At 36.0% G+C, this 14,970-nt stretch overlaps 1 protein-coding gene across 3 annotated transcripts in view; it reads left to right on the top strand.

Annotated features, from left to right (window-relative positions):
• TDRP (testis development related protein) overlaps positions 1 to 14,098 on the top strand; it is a 48,244-nt gene extending 34,146 nt beyond the window's left edge. For all 3 annotated transcript variants that reach the window (XM_067544846.1, XM_067544845.1, XM_067544844.1), the window contains 2 exons: positions 6,959 to 7,062; positions 10,952 to 14,098. In XM_067544846.1, the coding sequence (XP_067400947.1) occupies positions 6,959 to 7,062; positions 10,952 to 11,297 (450 nt within the window). In that variant the 3' untranslated portion in view covers positions 11,298 to 14,098. The remainder of the gene's footprint in view (positions 1 to 6,958; positions 7,063 to 10,951) is intronic.
• Positions 14,099 to 14,970: the final 872 nt, after the last annotated feature.

Genomic DNA, 14,970 nt, shown 5'->3' with positions numbered 1-14,970 from the left:
AACAGCTTAGCTCCATCCTCCCTGGAACCCCTTTTCGGGTAGTTAAAGGCTGCTATCAAATCCCCTCTCATTCTTCTCTTTTGCAGACTAAACAAACCTAGTTCCCTCAGACTCTCCTCATAAGTCTTGTCTCCAGCCCCCTAATCATTTTTCTTGCCTTCTGCTGGACTCTCTCCAACTTGTCCACATCATTTTCGAAGTGGGGAGGGCCAAAACTGGACACAATACTCCAAATGCGGCCTCACCAATGCCAAATAGAGGGGAATAATCACTTTCCTCGATCTACTGGCAATGCTCCTACTAATACAGCCTAATATGCTATTAGCCTTCTTGGCAACCAGGGCACATAGCTGACTCATATCCAGCTTCTTATCTACTGTAACCCCCAGGTCCTTTTCTGCAGAACTGCTGCCTAGCTTGTCGGTCCCCAGTCTGTAGCAGTGCATGGGATTCTTCCATTCTAGGTGCAGGACTCTGCATTTCTCCTTGTTGAACCTCATCAGATTTCTTTTGGCCTAATCCTCCAATTTGTCTAGGTCACTCTGTATCCTATCCCTACATTCCATGGTATCTACCACTCCCCCCAGCTTAGTCATCTGCAAACTTGCTGAGGGTGCAATCTACCCCATCCTCCAGATCATTAATGAAGATGTTGAACAAAACTGGCCCCAGGACCAACCCCTGGGGCACTCCACTTGAGACCGGCTGCCAGCTAGACATGGAGCCATTGATAACTAGTTCTGGTGACTTATTACTGTTTAATTTATCAGTTTGTTCCAAAACATACTCTATTAATCCCTCAGTGTGGGACAGATACTCAGATCTGTCACCTACAAATATGGCTCGAATGTGGGAATCTCCCTCAGATCCTTTGCAGGGAAGTCTGATATGAAGAATTCATTTAGCTTCTCTGCAATGGCCTTATCTTCCTTGAGAACTCCTTTAGCACCTCAGTTATTCAGTGACTCCACTATTTATTTGGCAGGCTTCCTGCTTCTGATGTACTTAAAATTATTTTGCTGTTAGTTTTTGAGTCTTTTGCTTGTTGCTCTTTAAATTCTTTTTTGGCCTTCCTAATTATGCTTTTACATTTCACTTGCCAGAGTTTATGCTCCTTTCTATTTTCCTCAGTAGAATTTAACTTCCAATTTTTAAAGAATGCTTTTTTGCCTCTGACTACTTTTCTTACTTTGTTGTTTAGCCATAGTGACACTTTTTTGGTCCTCTTACCTTTTTTTTTAATTTGGGGTATACATTTAATTTGAGCTTCCATTATGATGTTTTTTGAGTTCCAGGACTAATTGTTCCAAGAAGCAGTGATTAATGGTGTCTAGAAATTTCATTTCTGCATCCCTTCCTAAAGTGACATGTATCCAGTTAATTTGGGATAGCTGAAATCCCCCATTATTATTCAATTTTCTATTTTTATAGCCTCTCTAAATCTCCCAGAGCATTTCACAGTCACTATGACCATCCTGGTCAGGTGGTTGGTAGTATATTCCTACAGCTATGGTTTTATTATTCAAGCATGGAGTTTCTTTCCATTCTATCTGTAAGATTTAGACATAGTCTGGATGTGAGGACCTAGAAAGAGGTCCTAGTGTAAGATGAAGCACAGCATGCTTATCTTTCAGTAAAAGTTATATTCATGCAATTTTGGGTGTTAAGACCCTTCCGTAGATTGAACTGAGTTTTTAATTTGGAAATTCTGAATAAACTTTGGAAATTTCCATTAAGGGATAGTAAGAAGTATAGTAAATAATTTTTGAAAGACTTCTGCTACAAACTATTATCATAGCTGTATCTACCAAGAGCACAGGCTAACATTGTGAGCATCTTTTTCTTGTGAACATGTAAAATTGCTATGTATTTAAGGAATAACTCTCTGAAGAGGATGTTCTGTTCTTATTGAATTACACAGTGATAGATACACTTTAAAGAATGGCTGTTCATTCTTTCTTCTATCTGCGACTTCTATATTTTATCTGCTTGACGTTTAGAGTACTAGACCTGTGAATTATTACAATTGTACACCTTTAAATTGGTATCAAATTCAGTGAAATTAATTTAAATATTTTAAATTAAAAAAAAAAAACACACAGAAGAGATTACCAGAGTTTCATTAGGAAAATTACAATTTGGGAACATTGTGTTCTTTGTTCTCTTGGTTATCATGCTAGAGAATTTCTGAAGGAATTCTCAAAACAGTGCAAGGCAGGTTAGAGATGCAGAAGGTGCAGCTGCACATCTCAATTCTGAATTAAGGAATAATGCTGATTAAAGGTGAGTTTGGAGCTAAGTCTGCAAAATTCTTGTTTTAACTCCTACACTTCCTATTTAAGCCACCTAGAACTTAGGCTGGATTGCATGCCATTTGGCTAAGGAAAAATAAGTTATAATTAGATCATATTCTAAAAGATAAAGAGCTGTTGTAATAACTGAGCCTACAAATTTACCCTAATTGTGAACTCAACTATAATAAGTGATGAAAATGTATGGAATGTCACAATAACCTATAAAACAAATGTTAATAACAAAAGTAAGACAGACAGACTGAAATTAGTGAAAACAAAAAGATCTACTGATATAACTCAAAGACTGTTAAAATTATGACTGGTAAATGGAAGATGTAAAGGGCCAGAAATTAATTAATCAAAATTGATGCGTCAGAAATTAGGTCTAATTGGTAGACAAAATAATGAGGAGATGGGCTATTCCACCCATCACTCCCTTTTGGGGTCCTTTAAAGAAAGAGATTTGTGAAGAAAAATTGGGTACTGGAGCAATCTTCACCATCATGGCTGCCACATTCACCATTTCCTGGGACCCCACACCTCCTTAATCCTGATCCTGAGAAAAGTCCTGACCAGATTGGGTCAGAGAGAGGGATCCAGATGACATTGCCATCTCTCCTGGTTGCGGACTGAATGACAAACACCACCTGAGATATGAGACTTTGTCCTCCCCTCTTCCCAAATGTGTTCTTTTCCTGCCCTACCTTATTTCTTTCTTCTCTTTCCTATTTCTCTCCTTTTTCTTTCTGTCTAATAAGAGTTTGGCTTAGCTGGCCAAAGCTGCATATTTTGCAATAGTGATGTGAACCTCTGACCAGAGAGACAGAAAGAAGCAATGCCCTAAACAGCCCAATGCTGGTACCAGTTTTCCAGATCTTGGAGGGGCTGATAAGTCCATGGTTTTTCCAGCAGTAAGGTTGCAAGGGAGAACCAACACCAGATAAAGAAGCTGTATTTTCTATCTTTGTTGTTCTTTTCTCTCCCCTTTTGTGTTTTGTTTTGTCTTCTAGGAAACAGGATCGGACTTTAACAGTAGCAGCAAGAACGACAGGTCTTGCCCATCTCAATTTAAATAACTTATTTTCCCAAAAAGGATAGTTATTACCATCTAAGAGACTGTCAGACAAGGGAGTTTTTCCTTCTAAAGGATCTGTACAGCTAATGGAAAAGGGAACAAACAATGTTGTTAAAATGAAAATCTTTTTAAACACGGTTTAATGTTGGATAATGATTGGGTTATGTTTAACACCATGGGCTCATATATTCTATCTAACTTATTACAACAGGATTTGAAGGAATTAAGCAGCAGATGCAATATTTGCTATAACCCCTGTTTAACTGTAGGCATGCTTGTGGTGGCAAAGCACGCTTACAGTTTTCTTTCTTGGCTGCTATTCTGGATATCTTGTGGGGGAACAGGAACTTTTTTATAGGCTACCCCATAAGGCTCTTGCTCTTCTTACTGTCCCACACTGGGGTAGGGGAGGCTGCTGACCGTGAGGATGGGGAAAGGTAGATAAATTATATATATAAGGTCATGTGGTTATTTAAATAACTTTTTACAGAATATCCAGCCTCCTTCAAGAGCTAACCTCCTTGACTTCAGGATGAAGGCGGCATTTCCAATGTAGGAATTTTACAATTACCTAAAATAGATCAACAAGATCCTCATGTTGAACCTGTTCTGTCAACTCCTGCAACACTGAAAAGTGCTTGTTAAATTGGGCCTTTACGGGTTAAAACTAGGAGATTAGATAATTCTTATTTCATTGCTGCAGTGAATAGTATAAAAGGATTGTATTTCTTTCGTTGTGAAGATTGAATTTTTAACTTTGTAACCAAGAATTTTGTGTAAGATAGTTTTCCTTGGGGAAATTGCTGTTTAATTGTTTCTGTTTTTGCTTGCCACAGCTCACAGATGATAAATGTTTGCTAATTTTCTTTTATTGAATAAAAACATTTTGGTGTAGCGTACATTTGCCTGAGGTGTGGACAGTACATTGTGGAATTACAAAGTTGGTATTAGCTGACTTGTTCTTTTAATTTTATAAAATTGTGATGTCCCTGTACATGATTAGTATGTCTGTAGACATTCGTCTATATGTCTCAACAAATTTCTGATTATATTTATGTGAGAATATTCATTATTATATTCTGTGCTTACTTGAGTGTTACAGTGAAAAATGTGTGGGAGCTGCTTCTACTCCTAATGAAGTCAGAGTCTTCTGGTTGATTTAAATGTGATCAGGGTTGGGTCCACTATGCTTTCTCTGTATGCTACATCACATTTTCTTTTTCTCTTTTTAAAAAACCTTTTAAAGGTTTATACCTACAAAAGTCAAGAAATCAATACCGTTGCATTAATAGGGGCTCTTTTTGCATTTCATTTTAACATTTGAAGAAACTTAGTATGGAAAGGTGTTGTGGTATATTAAGGATTTATTTTTTTTCAGAAACGAGCAGATACTGATATTTTTCTTTATAAATGCATGCTCAGGGAGTTAGGTAGAATTTATAAATGTTCAGACCCCATAATTTGCACACAAATATGGTTTACTCTTTATTTATTAGCAACAATTAATAAGAGTGATGTTGTGAAGTCCAATTAATAAGACTTCACTACTTTTACAAAAGGTACTATAATCATGGCCCCACTTATCTAGCAATATTATGGAAATTGCGGATTCCACAATATTGGACTTCCACTGCAATTTTGACAGTGAGACCCACTCTCAACCTGGGGTGGCTGCTGTCAGCCCTGGGACATTGTTCTCAGTCCCGGGCGACCAACAGCGAGAGCCCCTACTCTCAGCCCTGGGTGGCCAACATTGGAAAATTGTGGAAAAGTAACTGGATTTTATTACCACAAATAATAATCTCCATTATTACTTTTCTGCAACTCAACCACAATTTTGACAATCATCCTGCAATTCAAGTAGGACCTTATCTATAATACATTATAAAGCATCATAAAAAAAACCCCTAAATTGTCATCATAAGTGAAGAATAATGCACCACACTATGCTTTGTTTTTATCTGTCTGTTCAGTTACTTGATAATTTGCAAAATTTAGTAATTAATTTGGGTAAATTAGTATGAATCCGTGATGTTTTATCTTTCATGGATTAGAATTTACCATCTGTAGGTTTAGGCAGGACTTGAAACATTTACCTGGCACATACGCTTGAGAACTAAGTCCACAAGCCAGGAGGAAAGATACCTGTGCTGCCTCATCCTCACAAAGGCCAAAAAGTCCCACCCCCTGTAATATAAAGCACTAGAACTGTGTTTAGTCTTTATTGTATCGTAGCTTATCATGGTGTTTCTCTTCCTGCAATGTTTATAGTGAATTTCTTTCTCTCTCTTTTCTGACATTGTATTCGCTACTTTGTCGCCTGTGTTTTTTTTCCCCTTCACCCACACTAATTCCAGTCTTTCTTACCCACCTCTTCACATTCATCTATGCATCCTTGTGCACTCCCACATAGACCTGCAAGATGTACTGGGTGCCTGGGAGTCAAAGGACTAAGTCTATTCCCAAAGACCAGTATGGAAAAATTAGGGTGCCAATGATCATACCCATGAGCGATCCCTTCCATTCTTCTGAGAAAAAGGAGTATGCTGGGAATCCTATTAGGGTGGTGTTCCTACATCCTGTTTAGAGTCTTTTTTATCTATGTCTGACTGGTTAAGTGTGGAATAAATTTGAAGCCACCTCTCAATCCCCTCTGGCTACTGAAAGAGGAAAAGATTCTCTCTTTTTCTCTTTCCATAAACCCATAAGCACAGAGTCTCCTGGCTTCTGAGCAAAGATTCTCTCTGCTCCTCTACCTTGCCACTTACATGACTTCTGCTTTTTCTGCCCTCCCCAGTGAATAGATCCAGTGTCATCCTCCACTGGTGTTTAAGGGCTTTCCCAAGCAGTCACAGCAGAATGAAAATAAACTGATTAATGTCACTTTCACTCCTGGCCACAGGGTTTTAAAAAAATAGCAGTGTAAACTAAGAGGATTGGTCAATTTTTACTATACTCTGGCTCAGGAAAGCTCTGAACAATGGCTTAGGTACTGGAGCTGTCTGTCTGGAAGACATCATTTTACACAGTGTCATGTTTGGAAGATTATCTTCACACCCAGAGGGCTAAGAGCCAGTCTTTGGTGTGTCTGTGGAAAACCATAGCATGAATGGAGGAAGGTCGACCGAGGTGACTTTAAACTATTTTTGCAGCCCTCTAGTCCGAGGCCATGAAACTATTGGGCTCCGTCTCTGGCATTAAGTAGCCTCAGGCCCCAAGAAACTGGTCTGAAAGTTGTGATTGCCAGGATATAGAGACACCCTAGGTACTCCATTGTACCAGAAAGAGAGAAAAGGCATGGAGATGTCAGAGGAGCCACTACTCTTGTTCTCACTGGTCAGCTCAGATGGCTTTAAAGTGCAACGGAGCCTTAATGGACCAGTGAATCTGGCCAAGATACATCTTTAAGAAATGCCTTTCTCTGAGAAGGATGAAGGGGAGGGGGAAGGAGTAGGAAGAGATTCTGCCTAAGCTGATGGTAACTGCCTGGAAAATATTTATTTATATTTGCCAGAGGGGAATGGGCTTTTCAAGCCCTGGACATAAGTTTGTAATGCATTTTCACTGGAATTTTTACTACTTTGTGTAGGTTCAGAGCGCAAGTTTCCGGGGTTGGAAAGAAGTGACTTCTATGTTCAATAAAGATGATGAACAACAGTTGCTAGCAGAATGTAAGTCTCCAAAATCAAAAGGGTAAGTAAAACCTTGCAGTGACAAATTACGGGGAAAATTAGCAGGCTAAGGATAATGGCTGCAGATCACTAGAGTTAGTTAAAGGTGGGACCAAAAGAACCAATTTAGAAAAAAATATTAATAAGTTGAAAGTTTCAGCAAGTTAAATGGTTCATATTTTTTTAACTATTAAATTTGCATTCTTCAGATTTGATCTCTTGTTTAAACTTTCAACTTAAAATATTGTAGGCAGGCCCATCAACAGCAATTCCGGGCCCCATTGCAGTACAGTCAATGGCCCCCCTAGAAATGGATGGCAGAAGTTTACGACACTACTTTTTATTCTGTTGATAACACATTAGAACCTACTGTGCGTAATTTGTGGCATTGCTTGGTCTAGTTAACTTTCTTTTTCCCCCAGTTACAGCACCGATATTAAACAAATTGGAGTGGGCTTCTGCTAGAAGTTTATGCTTATTTATTATGTGCCATGCAGGTTCCCATCTGCAGGCCTGATGTAGGGTCTGCTCTACTAGGATGGGCAATCTCCTATAAATGCTGGAGGACAACCACAGATAAATTTAGTCGGAATAACAGCCTTTTAGTTGGAATGAAGCTACCGTAGAAAATGATTGAAAGTTTTAAAAATAATTCCCCCCCCCCCCCCCAATAGGTATAATTTGGCACTTTAAACTGTGGTAAAGCTTATCTGTGTAATGTATATTGAACTCTATTTCCTCCTCTGATTCAACTAAATTTCATTTTTGTAGTGAAAAATTCAGTCCAAAGCTTCTTTTAATGCTTTTGACTGATTTTTCTGTATAAATCAAAATTAAGTAACTGATCGGGGTGCAAGTGAAGTGCAGGATAACCAATAGCAGCATTTTGAAACTTTAAGCCAGTATTACTTTTTCTTTAAAAAAACAAATGTATCTCTCAAATAAGTCACTTAAAGTATGGTTGCACGCTGAAGAGGGACTGTAAAGTGGTACTTTCTAATCCATCATATCTGTTCCTTGTATTTACGGATTCAGTTTAGCAACAACAAAAAGTTTTGACTACGTTTATTCTTAATAACCCTCCAGAACAAGCACAGCTGAGAAAGAATCCAACTTTCTCTCTACCTTGTGCTTCATTAGTATAGTTGTTTACTAAGTTCCAGTTACAGGGCCAATCAAGTTACACCTGAGACAATAGTTACGCAGTAACCGAGAGCTCAGTTTGCTTATAGAACCTTTCTTATTAACGCTAATGTGAGAAGGAAAGAACCCAGCTCAAGTGCAGATTCTCAGGTTGAGTTTATAGAATTGCCAGTTGCATAATATCTTCTGACTTTGTAAAGCAAGCACACATGATATGGAAACTGAGACTATGTAAACATGGAAAAACATTGTCATTTTAATTTTCAGAGTAGAACTATTCTTTAAGGTTAATTTTGCTGTAAACAGCTCTTAGTTTCATTTTCCATTTAAAAAAAAAAATCAGGTGATCTAAGCCATGAAAAGTGAGGAAATCAATCACTGGAAAATCTAATTAGATTAAAATAGCCAAAACAGATTTTTGGTTTTAATAACAAAGGAAAGATTACTTAAAAGGTATTGATATTCAGTCACTTCTGTTTAATTGGGATGTTAACAATTTCCCTGTTTCATAGGTTGCACACTGATATTAAAACAGTGTTTTCCTCTTTAAACCACCAGACTCCTGCCCCCCCCGAAACATTCAATGTCTATTTAACTGAAATAAGGACATTTGACTGTACATCATTGAATCTGCTTCACTATATAACTTAATGAACATCCAAGGTTCTGTATATATCAGCAGCAGTAGTACTCAGTCTTTTGAGTCTTACTATTAATTACATACAAGCTAACTTGTATAAACACTTGACATTTTGCATTTTTAAATGCTGTACACTGCAGATATTAAGTTTATTAACCTGTAAACAGCTGAAAGTCTAAATTATTTATTATTTCAAGTACCCTTTATAAAGTCCCTCTTTCTTTTGAAAGAAATATAGTTAGCAGAAATTTCATAAGGTGAGCTGTCAAAATATAATACAAATCTTTCCAGAAAAGCCGGTAACTATAGAAGTATTGCTGTGCATATTAAATACTTTTGGGCATAACCTGGCAGGGTGACAATGATGTATGAAATTTAGCAATATAGTGACTGAATATTAAAGCTGGTTGGCAAATGACAAACATTTTTATAATTTATTTCCTTCTACCATTGGGGTCTGATTTTTGTTGAATTTACCTAATTGTCTTAATGTGTGCTATAAAGTTATTAAGTATAGTTCTAAAATCAAGTACTAAAAATATACAATTTAACTGAATCTGATGGTTTTAACACCTAATTTGTCTTGCCTCCACCCACTTAGCTGGTTCTAAATTATATCACTGCTTGGGACCAGAAGTCTGGGGAGCTGCTGTTTCTGAAGCTGACAAAGTAAAGCCTGGATATGTTGGCATGGAGTGGTTGCCATCATAGGCTGACACTTTAACCTTAGTGAATGTGTCTGCGTGCTCTGCTCTGGATAAAGTGCAAACATAATTTTAACATAAAAGAATAACTACACTACCTTGTTGCTTTTTCTGTAGGACAAGACTGTAACTTGGAAATGTAACGATTACATTAGTATTATGAATGACCATTGCACACTTCACTTAATTAGAGAAATGAAATTACACAACTTCATATGCATGTGTTAAGTCAAACAAAATAGATAATTGAATGTTTCTCTTTGAGCTGCTCAAAGGAAACGGGAACAAATTATTGTTTAGGATGCAGTGTGTTCCTCAAAATTTGTTGATTATAAAAACACTTGAAAAAGTGTTTAGAACTTGGTTGAAAACAAAATTTAACTTCTCAAAACTTGGTAGCTCTTTTAAAACAAAACAAAACATACAAACTCTGGTTTAATTATGGCAGGCATTAACAAGGCTAGAGAGTTGATCAGGTCGAGTAGCACCTTACTTGACAAGTGTTCCTACTGATTTCAGTGTGTTCATTCATTGAGTAAGGAATACTATTCCACATGAATAAAAATAATGGAATGTGGCACAAAATATTTCAAATGCTCATCTTGATGGCTTTGTTTGTTTGCTTTGTTAAAGTATTTCTCTGGAAACTAGGAAAAAATCTTTTCTCTTTCCTCCTTTTTCCATATCTGATTTATTGTATTCCTCAGTCAGCTGAAAAGTTTTTGTGATTGTGTATGTGCACTTTTTGTTCATGATCTTCCAGGGCACAGATCCTTCAAGTTGTTCCTTTTGGTGGACTCCTGTGCACATTCAGTGCTCTGTTCACTTTCCAGAAGCTCAGAACAGGCAGAGGGATCAACTTGTGCAGAACAACTTATTGAAGCATTTTGCCAGTCCTTAATCTCTTCTTCAGCGTGGGAAAATCATCCCCAGACTACTTTATATACTTCTGAAAATACATAGACATTTGATTTTTTTGTGTATTGATAAAAATATTCTCTTGTTCAAAAGAAAAAATTTGCAAGGATAGTTTTGAATTTTCTACACTCTCAAGCAAAAGGTGTTACCAACATATCCTTTTCAGTAGCTGGAGAGGTGAAAATATAGTAGAGGAATGAAATCCCATATAACAATTATAAATAATTTAATTTAATCATGCGCTTGAGAATTTGTTACATATATAGGTATTTATTTTGTCATAGCTGTGTATTTAACAAAGAGAAGATTTTTTTAAAAGCTTTTCAGCTTTAAAAAGTAGTCCTACACTTAGACAAATCTTCTGTTTTTGTGAGCTGCTTTGGCAGAACCAGTTTAGGAAAGTTTCTTTTGCTATCTTGAATAAATAGGTCCTCTAAAGAGAGTTTGATGTTTTTAATTGCGAGAAACATCAAATGTCTAAATAACAAATTTTTGTTGTTCTCTAGAACTAATCTAAAATTAAAAGAAGATGTGAAGTCAGAAAAGAAATCTGGATTTTGGGACAGTTTGGCAATAAAACAGAATATCCAAAGCAGGAAACCAGATGAGATTGAAGGGTGGGAACCACCACAGATTACTGCTGGAGACCCCATCAGTGATGCAGGAAATACCTTAAGTGACTATTCATCCTGGTCAGGCTGGGAAGATGAGACCAAAGGCTCCACGAAATACACAAACCTGGCCAGCTCAGGAAACAGTTCCAGGTGGAGTATCAAATCAGCAGGAAAGCTGGTTAGTATTAGACGACAGAGCAAAGGTAACCTTACTGATAACTGGGAAGAACTAGAATGACATAGATAATGTGAAATACTTTACAAATAAGAATAGAAAAGTTCCATGATTTACATGTGTATTTAAACCAAAATTAAATCTGCTCAATATTGCACCTTTATACAGTACTTTGTTTTATTGAAATAGTTGGAGATTTTTGCTCACATTATAGTAAATTTTCTTAATACATTGTTAGATAGTTAGGTTTTCCACACTGAAAAAATGGAGAACCTAGTTGTGCCTATATTTCATATTCAGACACTGCAGTATGTTGGATTGTTGGTTTTACCAAAAAAAAGAAGTAATTCCTTAGTGAATGTAAAACACAGGTTGTACATTTTGCCTGCCTTATGTAGGAACTTCCACTAGCCTGAGGTCCTGGGTTTTCTGATACTTGAGGATCACTCAAGGTATTATTTTTGATGCTGTCCCTTTAAATAACAGTGCTGATTTGCAGCTTGCCACAATGATGCTTCCACTTGGTACACTGTTTTCCAGATCTTTAGCGTGAGCACATGCTTCCCTGGTTTGTCCATACATGTTGCTAAATTTTTCCAATGTGCTACATAGAGTACATGAAATGTGAGAACATTAAATGGGTCTTCCAAAGTTTATGCTGAATGATCCTTAACATAGCGAAAAGTTGGCAGTTTTAAAAAACAGATTTGTCATGATAAAAATAATATGTAAATAATTATTAAACATCAGGAAAGCAGATGTTACAGTTGGATGTAATGGGAATTCAGTTTTCAAAACCCTTATCATTCAATCGAGGGATATATTGTTTCTCACAGAGTAATGAATGTTCTTGTTTTTACAAAAGCTGGTCCTTGTTCTCCTTTGAATTGTTTAATCTTGATCCTGCATTTATTTTTCATAAGCCATGAGCTGATGATGCCTTTGGCATTTTCAGTATAACTGAGCAATTGCAGGTACATGTGTGCACACACAAGTTTTAATGCTTTTTTTGTTATTAGGCCCCATCTTATTAGCTTCTGATACTTTTATTTTTAGTGAAAAGGGGCAAAGCATGAAACTTTACACTAGAGATGTGAGATGTATATAAAACACTAAAAGTGCCTCTTTATTACATACCATTATTTCGATGACCTAATGAGCAGAATGTGCAACATCAGATCTTAAATCAGTTACCATTTTGTTTTATAGATTGTTACATAAATACTACTTTAACACTTAGAAATAATGTTTCATCAAATACAGATGTTAGGATTTTTCTCTCCTGAATGTTAAACTGGTATTATAGTTACAAATTAGAGTATAAAATATGTCATTTTGTAACTTTTTCTATATTATATATTCTACAGCAATATAACCACCCTGAGAAGGAAGCGCTAATGCCCATTTCAGACAAAATCAAAATCTTTATAAGAAATTAAAATGTACTGTTAATATGCAAAGCATGTCTTGTTGCATAAACATTTTTCACAAGAAGACTTTGCTAACCAAAAAGGATGAATGCAATTTTCTTCAAACAGCTCTCCTATTGCCCCTACTTCCACTGCCACATTCCTCCCACAACACATACACATACGTATGTCGTTATCGTTTGCAGTATCCAAATGGATATTCCTTTGAAATCAGTTAAATCTCTACTATATAGATCTGCCTGTAGGAAAACAGTTTGACAAAGCATATCTTTTTTAGAAATAGTATGTTACGAGACACTGTTTTAAAATTATATAAAGGAACATCAGTGCTTGGCTGCTGCAAAACGGCGTCTCTTGGTTTGTAAATTTATTAAAACAAAAATTATTAGTAGAAGAGAAAGGGCTGAAGTTGTGTTATTCTGTATATTATTACTGGGCCCAGTTAGGAAAAAATACAAATTCACCTTAGGCAAGTAACAGGCTTATACATACTTCTGTCCTGGGCACGAGAATAGAAAATCTTTGCTATTTTTGTGTAAAGGATGTTCTGTTCTACAGTTTATGGAAAGCATTTATAGAGCAGGAGCAAAAGTGTGGAATGTTGGCAGTTAGTGCTAACATAAAGGGATGGAAGCAAATCCACTAAGAACCCTCGATGTTTTACTGGGGGAGAAAGGTCAAGGATGCCATCTTTTCCTCCTGTGGAAGCTTCGTTTATACTGTTATCAGTAAAAGTTATGCCTTGCACATTATCCTGTTAAGTGCCTGTATTTCATCTTGTTGACGTATTTGTGATGCATAGCTTAACTGAAAAGATCATTTTCATTTTTTCTTTTTAAATTTCCAATAAAAGATATAGTCTCAAAGCTGAAATTTATTATAAAAGAAAGCTGTATCTAAATGGGAACTTGAGATATGTAAAGTCTGACTTTTTCTTAGCTATGAAAATATTTTTTTTAAAAAGTGGTTTCCTCAGACATAATTGTTTAATTATAAAGACAAATATTAAATTTAATATAATTTATTGTTATGCTTTGGTAACATTTCTCTTTTGAGAATACAGTGGTTTGACATTTTCTTTTGTGATGTTGATAGACTTTTTGTTAATTATCTAGAGGTTATGATTTTTTTTGTTTTTTATGTTTAACTACATTATACATTTATGGTCTTATACTATACATTACTCCATGTGTGGAATGGGTATAGAATATACCCCTTAATGTTTGTTTTGAAATTGCATTTCAATCTATGTGAATTGGTTTAGAAGATGATAGCATCAAGACTGTATACTAAGATTGCACAAAATGAATAAAATATTGTTTATATTGCTTTTTCCTTGCCAATCTGCATGATTATTGGCTTGAACTTAATGGGAGTAAAATGCTTCATGGCTGTAACTAGTCACTTAACACTAAATAAAAGTTTTTTGGGGTATTTTTATTTATTAGCATCACTTGCAAAAATATAATATTTTCACATGTGAATAAAGAATCAGTTTGAACTGAAATGCCTCATTCCATAATTTTTGTTTCATATTCATGATGTATATTTGATCTTATTTGCTATAAAGCTGGGTGATTAGTGTTTGTTTATATGGAACACTCAGGTTCTTGAATCATCTTAGAATTCATCCAGGGAATAGACATAGCTATCTAGAAAAATACATGTACATAATGATGTACTTTTGAATTCTCCTAGAAGTAATAAATATCGTAGCTTTAAAGCATTGCCCATTTTTCTTGTAGTGAGAGAATTTGACTGTCTTGACACATAACAAATATCCCGCTTTACTGATATTCACATTTTTATTAATAATTCCACAATTGTTGTGAAAGCAAGAGCAGAACTGTACCCTACTGCATTCTAAAGATTTCATAGTTAGTAATATGCTATGTCTACAGATGCTGATTCCTCCTTGCTTGTTTACTGATTTTGTGGGATTGTGAAATATAAAGAAGGCCTGAGAGATGTTTGTTTTGGTTTGGGTTGGGTTGGGTTTTTTGCATAGTTGTTCTTCTGGACTGTTTTTTCTGGACACAACTAGTAGGATTGTAAGAGTGATATCCTTCATTATCCCATGCTGGAAAATCAACAAATGTGTAAAGAGCACATAGTTGAGAAACAAAGGGTATTGGACTTAGCATACATACCACTTTAATTTCAGATTCTCTGTAGGAATTGAACAATGAAGAGTGTGGTGAAAAAACAGGCAAATATGACTAAAATAGTTTAATACTCATTAATCTTATGTAAACTCTGAACCAGTTGCAGAGGGAAGGAGAAGAACTGCTTGTAACAGTAAATTA

The sequence above is a fragment of the Emydura macquarii genome, unplaced genomic scaffold, assembly GCF_026122565.2.
Source record: "Emydura macquarii macquarii isolate MOO-44397 ecotype Brisbane River unplaced genomic scaffold, CSIRO-AGI_Emac_v2 contig_1027, whole genome shotgun sequence".
Classification (NCBI taxonomy): Eukaryota; Metazoa; Chordata; order Testudines; family Chelidae; genus Emydura; species Emydura macquarii.
Note: the sequence above shows the minus strand (reverse complement) of the source record. Positions and strands in the feature narration are given on the sequence as shown.